The sequence below is a fragment of the Mesoplodon bidens genome (assembly GCF_964165515.1).
Source record: "Mesoplodon bidens genome assembly, chromosome: 16".
NCBI classification, from domain to species: domain Eukaryota; kingdom Metazoa; phylum Chordata; class Mammalia; order Artiodactyla; family Ziphiidae; genus Mesoplodon; species Mesoplodon bidens.
Genome location: NC_138173.1, coordinates 73589458 through 73607645, shown reverse-complemented (window position 1 = coordinate 73607645; position 18188 = coordinate 73589458). Strand labels below are relative to the sequence as shown.

Genomic DNA, 18188 nt, shown 5'->3' with positions numbered 1-18188 from the left:
TTCTCATCTGGACATCCTCCGAGCTCTCTGCTCTGCGCACAGAAGATGCTCCATCCAGGTTTCCCAAGGGGTCTGGTTCAGAGACGCCCAGAGAGCCTGAGTGATTGGTGTGCAGAGAAGGAGATGAGCCCTGGATGGCTTTTATTTAGAGAAAGATCAGCCCCATTTTTACAACCAAAGACTCTGTTAGGCTTTGCTTAGCAGCTGGTCTATCTCTTGGGAATCAGACACATACCGATTACAAAACGCTAGAGAGAAGGTAGGGGAGTCCTTGATGAAATTGATCAGACTCTTTATTATTCTTTGGGGGTCATTCATTTATTCATTCAGTCACATATCCCTTTTAATAAGGAAATATTTGACCGACTTCTACAATATGCCAGATTCTAAGTTTGGTGTTAGGGATACAAAAATGAAGTCATTACAGTTCTTGCCCTTAAGAGGTAGGAGTCTAGTAGAGAACACAGAGGGACAAAGGAAGTCCTGTGCTGGGCATCTGTGGGGGAAATACAAGAGCAAGCAGGGAATGGGGGTCTGGGAGGGCTTCCCCGTTGAGCCTGGAAAAGTGTCTGGGCATCTCTCCTTCACTGACAGATGAGCTCCGTGTCGGTCATAGCAGAGTGTGAGCCCCAGCTCTGCTGAATAGCAGCTGCGTGCTGTCCCATGAGTTCTCTTCCCTCTCTGAGCCTCGGCTGCTTCACTTGCCCATCAGGGGGAAAACAATTTCTACCTAGCAGAGTATTTGCGGGAATTGGGTAAGCCGGTGCAGGCACAGTGCTTGTGCATGGGCGAGGTTGCCTCGTGGACCCACCTGGCTGGCAGCAGGGACAACCTGCCACCACTCATGTGAGTCACTCGCTTGCCTTCCAGGCTGCGGGACATGGCCGGGGTCCCCGTCATCAGCAGCCGTGCTCTGGGCCTGCACTTCCACCCCCGGAGAGGCCTGCATCACCAGGTCCCCGTCATGTTCGACTATTTCCACCTGTCGGTGATCTCGGTGACCATCCACGCTGCCCTGGTGGCCCTGCAGCAGCCCCTGATCAGGTACGAGGTTACGAGCCCTGCTGTTACGGGGAGGCGGAGGGGCGCGCTTTGGGTTTCTTGTCACGCTTGAGTCTCCCGTGTGGCTGAGATGCTGAGAGTTGGCCAGGAGAGATCAGTTCAGGCCAGAGGAGCTTCCCCCAGGCTGCAGGTTTAGGCTCTGAGCCTCACTGCAGGGCAGGGGAGAGATGGGCAGGGATGTTGGAGTGGGAGCCTCTGTAGTCAGGAGGACACCGGCAGGGAACCTCGGTGCTGAATGGGTGAGACCTGCTGCCTTCACCTGAACTGGCTTTTTTCTAACCCTGTCTTATTTGAAAAGTCACCTAACATCCCTGAGACACACAGTCTGCATCCCTAAACCAGGGACGCTCATGGGTCCCGTACGTTTATGGTTTTAGTGACTCTCACACGAGGACGGTGCCAGGCACACGACTTTCTGCCCCTTCCTCCAGTAACTGTTTGTTCAGTGATAAGACCACCTGAGTGGCCCCGTGCTCACCCTTCAGTGAATTGTCCCAGAGCATCTCCGTGGTCCCACGAAGCACCGAGGTTCTATGAATGACTTAAGCAGAGGATCAGAGCCGACAACAATGAGCACATTGTACTGTGCCCAGGTGTCTTCCTCCAAGCACCCGGAATCACCAGATGTGGACATCAGCCCACTTCAAACCTCCCACATGCGTGGGGGCACGGGTTGCACACGGGTTGCACACGTGGGCAAAGGGATATTCGGGGGTGGAATCGTGCAGCATGGAGTTTCTGGAAGGGAACTTTCCCAATGTCCCTTTTCAGTGCCGGGGGTTGAAATGCACGTGGTGGAGACTCCAGTCCCCACTCACTGTTGGGTAGGGGTCACTGTCCCGATCCCCTGCTGGGGTCAAAGAGTAGGAAATGAGACCTTGGCCGGGCGATGTGACCAGGAGGTGCTTCTGCAAGTCACTGTGCCCATCTGCTTGCTGAGCTCCATCCCAGGCTCTGCTTGCTAATGGGGCTATTTTCGACACTCTGCATAGAAAGTTTAACCTCCTGACAGAAACAGTGCTTTACAGGTTTGTCTACAACCACCTTGCTGGAGAGCAGTGCAGATAGAAATTCACCATGAGAGATGAGGCTTCTCCAGGGATGGGGGTAAAAATAGAACTGCCTTCTGTTCTCTGGATTTTGCAGGAAGCATTTCTATGAGTTCGTTCACAGTGGCTGGGAACACTTTAAGGTTATGGGAAATACCTGTCAAGTAGGGCAAGCTCCAGTTTTTCCAGAAAAGCAGTTTCAGCAGCAACTGTTAAATCCAGCCAGGAAGAAGCAGGTGTGAAATGAAAATTTAACCGCAAAAGGTCCTTCACCTTCCCTGAAACAGACTGAGGTCTGTTTAACTCTCAATGTTTAACTCTCAGATGGGTACAGTTTGATTTCACTGGAGAGCTTCAGCGACTCAAGGCCACACGGAAGACAAATGGCGAGTTATTCTAGTGACTAATTTGCAGTCGGTCCCCTGATTTGTGCCATGAGCATTGCTGCTCTTACACATATTCTTCATTTCTCCTGCAATGTTCCTTTTACCCATTTTCTAGCTAAACTGTAGACTTGCTTCAAATCTCAGTTCTAAACAAATGGGAGAAATGATTTTATTAGAGTTGATTGTATTTGTGGTATTTTCAAAATAGCTATATAAATATAATGGTTATATTAGATTTTATTATTTTGTGGTATTATTGACAATAACTTCTAGCATTTATTGAACCATTACTATTTGCCAGACATGGTACTTAAAGGCGTATGTGGCTAAGCTCATGGAATCCTCAAACAACCCCACTGTTAAGGTGCTGGTATCAATTCTTCTGACTTATGAGGAAACAGAGGCACCGGGAAGTTTAAAGCTTTCCCCACGGAGCTGACAGATGCTGCTGCTGGGATTTCAACCCTGGCAGCCCAGCTCTACCGGCTGCCTCTTAACCACTTGGCGATACATATACTCTGCTTAAGTATCATCTCTAGCTGTTCATCCCTTTCACCCATCTTGGTTTGTAAACTTCCCTTCTGTTCTCACTGGCCTAAGTTTACCCGCATTGTATATATTACATCTGCCTCCCTCTCTAGACCCAAATGTCTTTACACTGAGGACCATGCCTCAACCATCTTGCCACCCAAGTACCTCACACACTGCCTGGCATATAGCATTAGCCCAATAAGTATTTGAATAAATGAGTTAAACCAAAATATAACGTTAGCTTTATTTCCCCATCAAGCTCTTACTCTGGAAGGTGTAAATTCAATCCTTCCACAAATATTTCTTGAGCACCTAGGATGGAGATAATGCCATCTGAGGCTTTGTATTATCAAGACCCTCTTGGCCATTGGAGATTTTGACTCTTCCTGGGGGAATTAGACATGCCTATAAAAAAATGTTCACAATACGACATGACAATTAACCATTAGGGTGTTTAATAGAAGGGATCTGAAAGAAAGGGAAAAGGAGTTTAAGTAGACTTTACCGATAGATCAGTTGGTGAAAATCAAAAAGGTTAAGGGAGAGAGAAATGATCATAAACCCAAATAAGATGAAGTCAGCTCACATAGACTTTTCTAATCTCCTCTGATCCTAAAATTGACGATCGCAGACACACTCTGCCAGTCAATCTTGTGATGACTTGCAGAGCTGGGCAGGGTCTGTGTTTTTGTCTGGGAACAGGTATAGTATTTCTAAGTAGCATCGATGCAGTGAGGGTCTTTGACATCCACGATCCTATGAGACTCCTGTGTGGGTCGTGGAGGTGGGTATTGTTTTATGCTCTTCCACAGAAGAACAGAGGTTCAGGGAGGGGACGGGAGTTGAAGAATCTCGCCCGGGTTATGCCAATGAAAGGAGAGGGGGAGGACTCAGACCAGGTCAGGTGGAGGCTCCCCTTGGTCTCTGGCCAGAAGCCCAACCCACCTGCCCAGGTGGTTAAGTAACTTCTGCCTCAGTGAGTCTCAGCAGGCAGGTTGTGGGCATTTAGGGGGTGTTTCTTTGTACACATAGTGGGATGTGTGTCATCCTTGGCCCCCAGGCTCACATGCCAGTTGCACCCAGTTGTCATGGCAGCATCAGAACGTCCCACCCAAGCACCCCTCGAGGGTGAGCTACTTCTTCGAAATGGCTTATCTCACAGGCTCCCCAGTAACAGCATCAAGGGGCTGAATTAATGGCCCCACACTTTCTTCACATCCTTTTAGAAAAAATTATATAAATTTGCAATTCTTTCTATTCCCTTCTTTTCAGTTTTACTCGTCCAGGAAGAGGCTCCTGGCTTGGGAAAGGCGGTCCAGATATGGGACCAGAACAGTCTAGCCTTTCCCTGGAAAACCTGGTCTTTGGAGCTGGATACTGCAAGCCGACTTCCTCAGAGGTAATGTCTGCCTGGGGGCAGAGGCCCCAAGCCTTGCAAACTTCACTTTGCAGGCTGCGTCTGTTCTATGAGATTTCGGCTCCTTCCCAATGTCCCAGGTAGAGATTCTTTGCTCCCTGCATCCCTTCCTCTCATCGATGCATCCGTCCCTTCTTTGGATGGCTGCTGCATTCATCAAACATATTCCCAGTGCCAGGCCCCAGGGTTGATGCAGGGAGTAGCCTCTTCACCTGGCACCTCTTCTATATGGTACCTTGAAGGATATGGTTCCATGGAGGTCATGGGATGTGCTGTGAGGGGCTTCCCCGGACCGTGTGGAACATCAAAAGCCCATTCGCATTGAGCTCATTTCAAATCCTGGCTCGAGCCTTCATTTGCTTACTTCTCTGAGCCTCAGTTTTCCCACCTGTAGAGTGGGGTTGCTAATAATTAATAACCTCACAGGGTAACATGTGTATTCGTTGCTGTAATGGATAAAAAGTGCTTAGACCAGTACTTGGTACTCAGTAGGTGCTCAGTAAATATGCATACCCTGTCCTTCCCCTTGCTCCTTCTTCCTAAGAAACACCTGTTGTTACACTTCTGTGATGCACAGGACTTTAGGCATCTACAGCATTACTCTATATTTCGTTTGAGCCAATACACAATTGTTATTATCAGGGGCCTGCTCAGAAATAACCAGATTGTGTTTGTCTGGGCTCACCAGAGAAGTAGAATCAATAAGAGATGATAGATAGATAGATACGAGACATTTATGCATCTCCGTTCTATATTATAAGAAATTGTCTCATGCTATCATGGAGGATGAAAAGTCCCACGATGTGACATCTGCATCCTAGAGACTTGGGAGAGACAGTGGTGTAAACTCTATCTGACTCTGAGTTTGTTTGTTTTTGTTTTTAAACGTTTATTTATTTGTTTATTTTGGCTGCATTGGGTCTTAGTTGTGGCATGCGGGATCCTCGTTGCGGCACACAGGCTCTCTAGTTGGGGCCCGTGGGCTTAGTTGCCCCGTGGCATGTGGGATCTTTGTTCCCCGACCAGAGATCGAACCTGCGTCCCCTGCATTGGAAGGCGGATTCCGAACCACTGGACCACCAGGGAAGTCCCTGAGTCTGAGTTTTAAGGCAGGAGAAAACCTATGTCCCAGTGCAAAGACAAGAAGAGAGGGCTTCCCTGGTGGTGCAGTGGTTGAGAGTCCGCCTGCCGATGCAGGGGATGCGGGCTCGTGCCCCGGTCCGGGAGGATCCCACATGCCGCGGAGCGGCTGGGCCCGTGGGCCATGGCCGCTGGGCCTGTGCGTCCGGAGCCTGGGCTCCGTGGTGGGAGAGGCCACGGCAGTGAGAGGCCCGCGTACCGCAAAAAAAAAGACCGGAAGAGAGAGAAGCCCTCTCTCACGCAGCCTTTTTGTTCCGCTCAGGCCTTTGACGGATTGCATGCTGCCCGCCCACACTGGGGAGGGCAATCTGCTGTACTCATTCTCCTCTTTCAAAGGTTCATCTCATCCAGAAACAGCCTCACAGACACACCCAGAACGATTTTTAACCAAATATCTGGGCACCCTGTGTCCTAGTCAGGTTGACACACACGGTTAACCATCATACAACCCGTGTCATAAGTGGGAAAATTTGTCCACTCAGCCAGCCCCCAAAAGAGATGCTGCATCTCCCTGTGCAGCCAAGCCCTGTCCTCAGACGTTCCAGCACATCAGGTCCTACACTCAGCTGGCTGTCCTGTGACATCACCTTTCCCAGCTCTGAGCCCAACCAGGAAGTCTGGCCTCAAAAGCTGCCCCGTCAAGTCTCCATCTTGTCCTGGCGGCTGTGTCACATGTTCTCAAGAGAGGAGCTTAGAAGAAAATTGCCAAGACCCTCCTGAAGGACAGGGGACCTGAACGCAGGACTGGGCTCTGTGCTCAGGAGGACACAGGCTTTAGAGCCAAAGAGAACTGCTGTGCAGGTGGATTCCTGTAGATGCGGGACCTCAGGCAACCACTGAGCCTTAGGAACCAGTGTCCTGAGCATTGGCAAAGGACCTGGGGACAGTAGCAAGGGAGAGGAAGGCAGAGACCCAGCCAGCAGGGGTGGGCATTTCCTTATTACCTTGTGCGCGTGGATGGCTTCAGGGCTCCAGGATGGGATGGGGAGGGATGGAAGCCAGGGACTTCCTGTTCCCTCTGTATCCCCAAGGCCAAGCGCAGACCCTTCCTCATCAGGGGCTGTTGTGTGCCTCCCCTAGGTCACCCCCGACTCCTGCCGCAGGTCAGTCCCTGCTCCATACCTGCTGGAGCTTGACTGAAGGCTTTGTTGTGACCATATCACAGCCCAGCTTCTCCGTCTGTCCAGTCCTGCTTCTCATTCCTCTGGCTCCAAGAGCCTCCCCAGTAGATCCACATGAAAATCTCCAGTTCAGACTCTGTTTTCCAGGGAACATGGTTTGGAACATCAGGGGTCATAGATCAGTTCAAAGCATCTTTTGACACTTACATCCCAAGACAGGGGCCTTTGCTGGGGCCACAGGAGCATATGGGGATGATGGTGATCTGGTGTCTGCCCTGAAGGAACTCTCTGTTCCTTCCTGTCTGCACAACCTCTCATGCTTCATTCAGTTGCCACCACCTCCAGAAGCACTTTCTGATTTCCTAGCAAGAAATTCCCTCTCCCAACTGTTTTCACCACAGTCAGCTCTAGGCATCTCTGTCTTTCCTCCACTGGGCTCCGAGTGGTTGGGGACAGAGGCCATTGCCTTTAGCGGCACACCTTCAGGGCCCAGCACCGTGCCTGGCACACATAATGAGTGCTCAGGAAATGTGTGTTGGACGAACGATTGATCCAAGTGCATGATCGTGTTTATATAGAACTCTGAGCGGCGAGAGGGCTGAGCCGCAAGGTGTTGCTTGCCTTACGTGGCAGCAGACAGACAGCAGCGGGAGAGCAGGGGAGTGGGACACCTCCGTGGACATGTGGGCGCCAAGCGGGACTGCCCTTGGCAGAAGCCCTGGACCTGACATGGGGTGGGGTAGGGAACACTGTAGACCATTTCAGCCTATCTGATTCGGTGACATCTGAAGAGGCCGAGCATCACCGCAGTGATGTGGCAGAGAGAAGATTCTGGTTTCAAATACCTGCTCTGCTCAGTGCTTTGTGCCGTGGATGACCCTATTCGCCCTGTAAAAACTCAGGCTGCTCAACTCTAAAATGGGATAGTACCTATATTTTAGAAGGGATTTTAGGCCTTATTATGTGTAAAAACAGTATAGAAATAGACCCATAGCGGGCATACAATACAGTAGAATTGTTTTCCCCATTCTTTTCTCGGCTATTTTTGGGGATGTGTGTCAAAGAAGATATACCTGACTTTTACAAGAGTCAGATAAAATAGCTTATTTGTGGGTGCTCAGTGGTGAACTTGCTCGCAGCTCAGTGGGGTATTTTCAGGACCTGATTCTTTCCCTGTGCATTTTCCATTTGGGTCCCATCCAGTTATGCAGGCTCAGAGCCTCGTGCCCATCCTGTGCCTTCCCACCTGGCAAGGGCTGCCAAGCAAAGAATAAAATCCACTCCCCCACCTCCCTTGGGGGCTGTGCCTCCCAAATCACCAAGAAGTCCAGCGCAGTAGCAAATAGCATCGAAGTCCGCGCAGATTGCAGCATCAGCTGGAGCGATTAGAGAACAGGTGTTCCCTTCAAAATAGGCCTTTCTGTGCAGAGACATGTGCAGAAACTAGAGATTCACAGCAAAATGAGCCCATTGACATGGAAAATCATGGGGAGGTGAGGCTTGCTGTGACGTGTCATGCCCCTTTTCCCATAAGCCCAGGTCCCTCTGGTCCTGCAGCCCTGCTCTTTCCTGCAGCATCTTAGGCAGGGAGAGCTTCACATTCAGGGTTGGAGCCAGAGCTTACGGTCCCCTTCCCCCGAAAGCCAGCAGCTTTGCCCCAGGGGAATTATTTTCCCTCTCCCACTCATGGCTTATATGTCAAAGAGGATACTAATGCCTGCCTTGCAGGGTTGCTGAGAAGATTAAATGGAATAAGCATATAAAAGCCTGGAGCAGAGAGCTTGGCACAATAAAATCCTCTGCTGGTCTTATTTTTCTTTGAATTTATCCATGTAATGAAATCAAACGTTACTACAAGAACCTCAGCGTTATCTTGTGGATAAGACATGGAACGAAGGATCTTAGATGTTTCCTGTTCTTGGCTCTACCCTGCTGTGTGACCCTGAGCCAGATACTTGCCCTCTCTGGGCCCCAGTTTCTCAATGTCTAGAAAGAGGATTGGATGCGATCGTGCTGGAGGCCTCCTTCAGTCTTTGCTATGCTGTTTTTACTGTGATATCCCTGACACTGCCTGGTACAACTGGGGACACGACGTATGCTTGATGTATTCATTCAGATTCTACAGAGAAACAGAATCAGTAGGATAATAGGATCTCGCCTGTGCATATATTCATATATATAAAGAGAGAGAGAGAGAAACAGAGACAGAGAGACAGAGAGACAGACAGATTTATTGTAAGGAATTGTCTCATGCAAATGTGGAGGCCAGCAAGTCCAAAATCTGTAGGTCAGGCCAGCTGGTTGGAGACCCAGGGAAGAGTTACAGTTTAAGTCCAGAGGCCTTCTGCTGACCAAATGACCAACTTCCTTCTTCTTTAGGGTGGGGAGGGCGGGTCTTACGTTCATCAGTTGTTTTCTTTTAACCTCTTCAACTGATTGGACGAGGCCCACCCATATTGTGGAGGGTAATCTGCTTTACTCAGAATCTAATGATTTAAAGGTTAATCTCCTCTGAAACATACCTTCACAGAGACATCTAGAATAATGCTTGACCACCTATCTGGGTGCCATAGATGGGCCCAACTGACGTGAGAAACTCACCATCACATTTAATCAGTGCTCAGAGTCTGACAGACTCTTCTTGAAGATCAGGAATCCAGTGACTCAAAATTATGAGAATCCCTTTCTCGGTCCAGGGAAGCTGCACGCCCCCTTCCTTCTCACTGAGATCAGTGGGTTTGCTCCAATTCCCCGGGGGAGGAATGGCCACGTGGTGGAGAGATGCAGACTTTAGAACTGTCCTCATTCTCAGACCTCTGCTTCTTCAGGCCGGAGCGTCAGTGTGTCTGTCTCTCTATCTGTCTGCCAGTCCTTTACTTAGCCCCTCCTCTGTGCTGCAGGGGCTAAAACAAATAAAACTCAGTCCTTACCCTCAATGGGTCATGAGATCCAGTGTGTGAGGCAAAGGAGAAATGCAAAGTTTTGAATTCCACAGTCGCGTGAAAAGTGTGATGCTGATTGTTTGAAATCACATTTTTGAATACCTGCTTTGCACCGAGGTACTCTGTTAAACGACTGATGTGCATGGGCTCTGTCAATGTCCACAAAAAAGTTTCCTATTTTCATTGACAGCTAAAGAAACTGAGACAGAGAGAGGTTAAGCCACATCTGTAAAGTCACACAGCTGGGCAGGGACCAAGCTGGCATTTTAACTCAGTCAGCCCGATGCCAGCCCACCACCTGTCATCAGCCACTAGGTTGATGGTTAACCAAAGAAGGGGCTTTGGTTCATCCACTCCGCGAGGGCAGGTGCTTTTCTACTTTGTTGCCCTGTGTGTGCCTGGCTCAGTGCTCGTGCTCAGGAAGCCTTTGTTCAATGAATGAGTGTCTGAGATCGTGGAATCTGAGAACATCAGAATGCGAGAGAACGAAAGCCCTTGTATGCAGATGGTTAGGCATTTAACTTTCCAACAGATCTGTTTCCCGCCGAGGCTCTGAGCCTCCCGAGTCCTGTGCTCACCTGTGGAGATCACAGAAACCGTGCTGCCAGAGCAGATGACTGTGCCTGAGATGAATACCTTGGCCACCAAAGTGAAACACCTCCATCCTCTGCTTCCCTCAGAAGGTGTTTCCCCAGACAGAGGAATGTGTGTCATTGAGAGGAAATGCCAGCCCCCTTTTAAGTCAGATTGCTGAGAACGGAAGAACAACATCTTCCTTGAAGGGAATAATGCTCACACAGCACATGCACACACAGGGCTTGGCTTTGCAAGTCCTTCTGTGCTGAGCCTTGTTGCATGATGGCCCTGCCCTCACTGATGGGAGGCGTGGGTCTGCTGAGCATGGAGGTGGGAGGGAAGGTGAGGCACGGACCTGACTTCCAAGCAGAAATCTCCCCTCTCCCAGGCATGTGCTTCCTCTTTTTCCTTCTGCTCCATTTTTATTGGCTTCTTTGCTCTTTACCCTTTGCTTTAAATATATGCTTGCTTGTTTTCGTCAACATCTTCCTTTCTTGAGGATCTGGAGTCATGAGGATAAGACACAGGCATTCATGATTACTGTGAACACAGCATTAGGTTGACTCTGGGTGGTGACATCTCCGTAGGTAGAGACACTGCCATTGGTTTGGTGGGTAATCAGATAATTATCAAGCGCCTACTAGGTCTCAGGCTCTGTACGAGGAATTTGTGATGTAGCCCTAAGTAAACTGGCTGCCTGACCTGCCTGGTGGGATGTTAGTATTTCTGTTGCTCTTGGTGCCCATCTGACTTGTTGGCACATCGTAGGTGCTCAGTTAATGTTGGAGGGACAGATGAGGTGAGTTGAGATCTCATTCGATTCTTGATTTTATATAAGATGTGACCACAGATGACTTAGCCATCAGACACAGTAGGCTCAGTGCTGAGGGCCCAGAGTACTTTCAGGGGCCGACAGAAATGTTTTAATTTCATTTAAAATCAGAACCAAAAGATGGATATAATCCAATATGGATTATAGTAATCTTCCTATCAGTGCAGTCATACAAACATAATTTTAAATCTATTTTTTAGTGGATGAAAGGGCCTGGGCCCACAAAAGTCATAATTTGACCCCGAGAACAATGATTGTTCCTTGGCTTTTGTTTCCTGATTATGGGCATAAGAAAGCAGAGTCTGGTGAACTCAGATAACTTCCCCCAAATGGACAAGTGCAAACCTAGAATTCAGCTCTCTGGCCCTGTGCTTTGTCAAAACTCATTTCACAAGTGTGATACCTACACATGGAGTATGCTACACAGATATTTGTATGTGAGTGACATCGAAGAGATGTCAGAGGGTGCAGAGAACAGCTGTTTGAAATGTGTGAACACTGTGCTCTAAGGTTAATAAGTACCTGAGGAAGGACCAGAAGTTACCAGGAAAACAGTAGTTACTTAAAGGAAAGCATGGGTTGTAGTTTTCACAAAAAACTGCATTTAATGCCTTCTGTTACTTTGGGAAGTAAGATGGCAAACACTGTTGTGTTCTCCCACTCCATTAAAATTGAATAGTTCTAAATTTCTCATTTAAATGATTTTCTCATTTACTAAAATCCTGTGGAATAAATAGCAGGTTGCTAAATGGTGCACAGGCTATGATGGGCTTTCTGTATGTGGTATATTGCATCAGTCTGCATATGGATCCAACATGATTGCACAGGTCATTTCTAAAAGAGGATATAAATCAGTGGAAATGGGCTTTTCACGCAAAAGCCTATAGTATTGCTTATTTATGCACCACCCTTTTCATTAGTGAAAAATTGCCTTTATTCCACATTGCCTGCTTTCAGATGTCTCGTCCCTCTCCAAAGAGTCTAGGCAGGATGGGGAATGTCAGGTAGCAAAGATGAGGTAGGTGCCTCCCTTCCCAGACTGCCCTGCATTTCCCCGCTGCATCTTCAGGTTCCAGTGCAGCAGACGCTCAGTGAACACATGCCAAGTGAATACAAGATGCAGACACAGCAGGGCATACAGACAAGAGCACCAGATTTGGAGGAAGAAGACTTGGTAGGGCTAAGTCCAGGTTCTTCCATGGATGAACTATGAGAGCTTGGACAAGTCATTTCACCACTCTGAGCCTGTTTCTTCTTGTTGTCTTAATGGAGAGGAAGAAACCCGCTCACTTTGTGAATTTTGCCTGGGATTCAAGATGGGAAAGGTGGTTCCCCCTTTGAGCATCCCTATCTCCTGACCGTCTCCTCTCCCCTCCTGTTCCCCACCCCAGGGATGGTGTGATGCTGACACTGCAAATCACAACTACCTTCTAGCATAATTATATCAGCTACATATATTGAACACTTCCTTGTGTTAGGCTCTGCTCTGGATGTTTTCATTATGCTCCCTCTCAGCTCCCTGCATAGATTCACATGAAACAGTTGAGGAAACTGAAGCTCTAATAACTTCAGCAAGTCACTCAGCGTCAGATAGCCGGTCCCCGGCAGGGCTGGGGCATGAGCCCAGGGATGCTGAGCCTGACCCTTGCTTTCTGTCCACTTGGAATCATTTCTCACCTGCTCGTCTCCTTTAATCCTCCTGTAAGCGTTGGGGCTGTGTCTGCCACACTCGGCACCAAGCATTTAACCCAGGTATGTCTTGAATCAATAATTATATTAAAGTGTGCTCCTTTTTGCAAATAATAATAATTTGTTTTTGAGGAGCCTGAGTCTAAACCATTCCTTATGCGCGTTTTCAGACAATGCTTATAGTTGATGCTCAAGCGGGAGGATGAGTGAAGTCATCGTGAACAAATTAGCCCCATCCCTAGTTTCCTGGAATTTACAATTTTGCCAGAAAAAAAAATTGAAAAAGTAATTTCATGGAAGATAAGCATTAAGAAGGAATCATCTACAGCGCTGTAGCACTGCTGGAACATGTAACGGGGTGGTCTCAAGATTATCAGGGTGATTGAGGGCAAGCTTCTCTGCAGGAGGAAATTTAAGTCGATTTTTCAGCTAGTAGGTAACAGGGTGCAGGACTGGGTTTAGATCCATCTCTTGCCATGGACTAGTGGCTTTCCAAGCCCTCCATCTTCCAAGGCAAGACATCAGTACCTTCAGGACCTTTGAAGTCATTTGGCCCATCTTTCTTTTCTCAGAGAGAAGATCCTTGGTTTGAAGCTTTGATTTATTACTTTATTTAACATGTTTCTATAGAGCACCTATTTTCATTGACCTCGTGATGAATTAGACAAGCACAGCCTAGAGAGAGAGGAGGACCTCACACTGCAGGGGGTCGGTCTTTGGATAGGGGTCTGCTAGTGAAGCATAAGGGAAGGTCAGGTTCCCTAGAGTCGGATGTAGTCAGGAAACCCTTCTCAGAGGGAAGGATCTCTAATCTGAGTCTAATAAATGGATTGTCAGTTGTTGAGGGGAGGTGAGGGGTGAGGAAGGGTAATAGCAGGGCCGAGGGCAGGGAGTGAAGGGGCATGGCACCTCTGGGGACTCCAGGGAGGTCATTGTGAACAGACAGGGGGCCAGGAAGGTCATCGGTGATCTGATCATTAGGGGCCCCGTGAACTAGGTTAGCCACAAAAATATTACAAGCAGGGGATTGCCACAATAGGATGGGTTATCTTTCTTGCTGCTGTACAGAGGACTGATTGAAGGAGAGGGCTGAGGCCAGAGAGGCAAGGTTGGAGGCTGTTGCAGTGGTCCAGGAAAGAGTAGAATAGTTGCCTGGGCAACGCAGAGGTGAGTTGAGCAGAGTGGAAAGATAAATGGATGTCAGAGCTGCAACTGAAGTAGGAATGGAGAGATTGCAAATTAAGTAGATGTACTAGTTTTCTGTCAAGGGTCCTAATGGATGACCCTAATTTACGCTTTTACATTTAATAAATGAATGTTTAACTCACAGGAGGGAATATATGTGATCCTCTCTGCCCAGAATATCCTTCTCTGACCCTCTCCCATCACTCACCAAAGAACTCCTATTTAGCCTTCAAAACCCAATTCAGTCATTGCCTTTTTGGTGAAGCCTTCTTTGACCACCCCAGATAACCCTAAGCCACTAATCTGTCTGTCCTACATTTGCACTTTGGGCACACTTCTCTTATTTTGCTTAAATGTAATGATTGTTTAATGAGTCTCTTTGTTCCACTTGAAAGCATTCAGTGAGGGCATAATCGTTCATCTCAACACTCACAGTTAAGTCACTCTAAGCACATTTTACCCCCCTTTCCCAGGGTAAACCCAGGTCATGCCCTTGAGGAAACAGACAGATGATAGGCTTGATCAGTAACCAGAGTTTAAGCAAAAAGGAATTAAAGAACCCAGGAGCAAGCTAACAGTGTCCAGAGCTCTTTGCCATGTGCCTGCCTTTGCCCTCTTTGTGGATGTCATGACAGGTCATGGGGAGTCTTCATCAAGGAAATTAGGGGCTGAAAGAGATCCAGGCTTTGTACATTGCCTGGTCAGGAAAGAGGGAGTTGGGTTCTTGGGCAGGTTCCCATTACATGATGTCTAACACACCACTGCCAGGCTACTAGTTAAGAGAATCGTCTCTGTCACTCACTTGCTCAAGAACCATCAGTGGGGTAATATTGCCAAGAGAAGGAAGGTGGCAGGGGAGAAAGTGCATAAACTTTAGTTCCAGACACCTGCTCTGAGGTGGGATGTGCAAACTTTGTATTTGGTCCCTTATTTTGTAAGCATTCATTTCATATCCAACATGCACTGCATGCTTAAGTCTGGGAATTTAGGTAGAAGCAAGTGGTATATGTTTCCTGTTGTCAGGGAAGAAAGGAGAGAAAACATATAAATTCTTAATAATATTGTCATGAATGCAAAGAAGTGGCATGGGGGGATCTTACCTGGTCTGAGGTACAGGGCAGCTTCCCTGAGCAGAAGGAATGTAGGCTGGGATGTGACGGATGAGACGTAGCCAGGAGAAGTGAGGGGGGAAATAGGGCTGCTATGTACAGTTGTGTAAGTTGTGCACTGTGCATAGATGCCCGGTGGAGCAGTTGAGTTGGGGCTGAAATCCCACCCGCTTTCCACTTGCCAAGCTGTGCATCAATAGGCTTGTGCCCACCCAGACAAGGGACCTTTTTTCCCCCCTAATTCATCCACCTAGGAGGGAAATGTCTTTCTGATAGCACAGAGGCATCCAGTGGGCTGACAGTGGCCCTGGAGGAGGAAGAATGTTTGAGCTAAAGGCTTGCTATGGCAGGGGAGTTCCCTGGTGGGCCAGTGGTTAGGATTCGGCACTTTCACTGCTGTGGCCCAGGTTCAATCCCTAGTCAGGGAGCTGAGATCCCACAAGATGCGCAGTGGGGCTAAAAAAAAAAAAAGTGTTGCTGTGACAAAGGCCCAGAGGTAAGAAAAAGTGGCATGATAAAGGGTGCTCTGGCCAGTGAGGCTGGGACCTAGTGACCAAGAGGGCGAGGGGTACCAGTGAGGCTGCTCAGGTAGTTGGGATCCTGCAGCTAACAGATGGGATCCTGTTATCCTGTTCAAAGGATAACCAGGCTGACCACACAGGGTGAGTGCTGATCAAGCGTGGAATGAATCTGAAACACCCAGACAGTGTCTGGCAGGGAGGCTGGGCTCCTTGAACCAAAGCCGGTGTTACTGTAATCACAGCAGCCCGACAGCCCACCTCTAGCATCCATGTCTCCATGCATCCCTGCTGGTCTCCAGTCTCCATCCCACATTCAGTCTTTCTAGAAAGGTGATTTGTTATTTAAGAAAAAATGGCTTCATAAGGAAAGTCAGCTGCGGGTGACTAGATATAGGAGAATGAGGCTTCCTGAGAATACAGTGGTTCTTCACCAGAACTAGGTGTTTGGGGTGATTTGAGGCTAGAATGTAGGATTGACTGTGGCATTGATCTGCACTGTGGGAGGGTCCACCACGTGTCCTAAGCATCCATGAAGGGAAAGGAGGGAATCCGGGAGGTGGTGTCCCAGATGCTTTGACCACTGCAAATACTGATGACCGAGTTAGAGAGGGGGGCACAGTTACAGCCAGAAAGACAGTTGGCCGGGGGTTGACTCTAACTCTGCCAAGATATGTTTAGTGTTGTGTTAATGTGGAAACAAGGACTGAACATACAGCGTTTCACTGTGAATGGATTTGTTGGACCCAAATCTCTCAGCTGGTTCTTGATAGATGGCGAGGGCCTGTAAGTGACTTTGCCCAGAATAGTGGTTATTCATTTGGTTCTTTCGTGACATCTAGTTGGGCGCATATCCCCCAGTGGAAGTCTTGACATCAAAGGGAAGGCCTTTTCTCTTTACTGTGATCTTAGTGTAAGGGTCACTGCTATAGGAGCCAGAATTTGGAGATTTTAGAAGGGATTTCCCCCAATGTCGGTGTGTGTGACCCCAGCAGAGACCACCCCCTGCAGATGTGCTAAATTAGGACACGTGGAACCTTGGTGTTCGGGTGGGTGTGGAAGAGACTGTGGAGATGGTCCCAAACCCCCTTCATTCTTTTATGTTATGTTATTTTATTTTATTTTTTGCAGTATGCGGGCCTCTCCCATTGCGGAGCACAGGCTCCGGACGCGCAGGCTCACCGGCCATGGCTCACGGGCCCAGCTGCTCCGCGGCATGTGGGATCTTCCCGGACCGGGGCATGAACCCGTGTCCCCTGCATCGGCAGGCGGACTCTCAACCACTGCACCACCAGGGAAATCCCCCCTTCATTCTTTTAGGTGTCCCTAAGGACTGTTTTTCTTGCAATTAGGTTTAGGCTTTGGGACTAGGTTCTGGCCATTTAAATGGAAGAAGTGATATAGGCCTCTTTCCCCACTCTTAAAACATCTTGCTTGATTCTCTGGCCTTTCCTTCCTTTCAGTGGTGACCCCAGGGGTCATGTGTTTAAGATGTCAGTGGCACAAAACAGAAGACACTGTTTGGAGGAGAGCCACACTGGACAGCCACTGACCTGTATCAGACTTTGGGAAAACAGAAAAGACAGAGACTTGGGACAAAAATCAGATTAATGCCCTGAATCTCCTATATACTGACCCAGAAAGCTTTAAGCCAGCTTCCATTCAGTTTCTAGGAGAAACCTGAAGACAAAATCAAAGAAATGAAGCAGATTTAAGAGCTCATAGGAGAGACTAGAAACAAATGCATTGACAGCCTAGGTTTTTTGTGGGTTTTTTTTAACGTTTTTTTTTTTTTTTTTTTTGGTGGTACGCGGGCCTCTCACTGCTGTGGCCTCTCCCGTCGCGGAGCACAGGCTCCGGACGCACAGGCCCAGCAGCCATGGCTCACGGGCCCAGCCGCTCCGCGGCATGTGGGATCCTCCCAGAACGGGGCATGAACCCGCGTCCCCTGCATCGGCAGGCGGACTCTCAACCACTGCGCCACCAGGGAAGCCCTTTTTTAACGTTTTTATTGGAGTATAATTGTTTTACAGGGCTGTGTTAGTTTCTGCTTTATAACAAAGTGAATCAGTTATACATATACATATATCCCCATATCTCTTCCCTCTTGCATCTCCCTCCCTCGCACCCTCCCTATCCCACCCTTCTAGCTGGTCACAAAACACCGAGCTGATCTCCCTGTGCTATGCGGCTGCTTCCCACTAGCTGTCTGTTTTACATTTGGTTGTGTATATATGTCCATGCCACTCTCTCACTTTGTCGCAGCTTACCCTTCCCCCTCCCCGTGTCCTCAAGTCCATTCTCTAGTAGGTCTGCGTCTTTTCCCATCTTGCCCCTAGGTTCTACATGACCTTTTTTTTTTTTTTTTAGATTCCATATATATGTGTTAGCATATGGTGTTGGTTTTTCTCTTTTTGACTTACTTCACTCTGTATGACAGACTCTAGGTCCATCCACCTCACTACAAATAACTCAATTTCATTTCTTTTTATGGCTGAGTAATATTCCACTCTATATATGTGCCACATCTTCTTTATCCATTCATCTGTCGAGGGACACTTAGGTTGCTTCCATGTCCTGGCTATTGTAAATAGAGCTGCAGTAAACATTGTGGTACATGACTCGTTTTGA

At 48.3% G+C, this 18188-nt stretch overlaps 1 protein-coding gene across 1 annotated transcript in view; it reads left to right on the top strand.

The window, feature by feature from the left end:
• The window catches only part of FAM135B (family with sequence similarity 135 member B), a gene marked incomplete at both ends in the record, with an annotated part of 167716 nt that overhangs the window by 86213 nt on the left and 63315 nt on the right, over nt 1-18188 (top strand). Inside the window, 2 exons of the mRNA XM_081258770.1 lie at nt 871-1044; nt 4301-4427. Of these exons, the coding sequence (XP_081114896.1) occupies nt 871-1044; nt 4301-4427 (301 nt within the window). The remainder of the gene's footprint in view (nt 1-870; nt 1045-4300; nt 4428-18188) is intronic.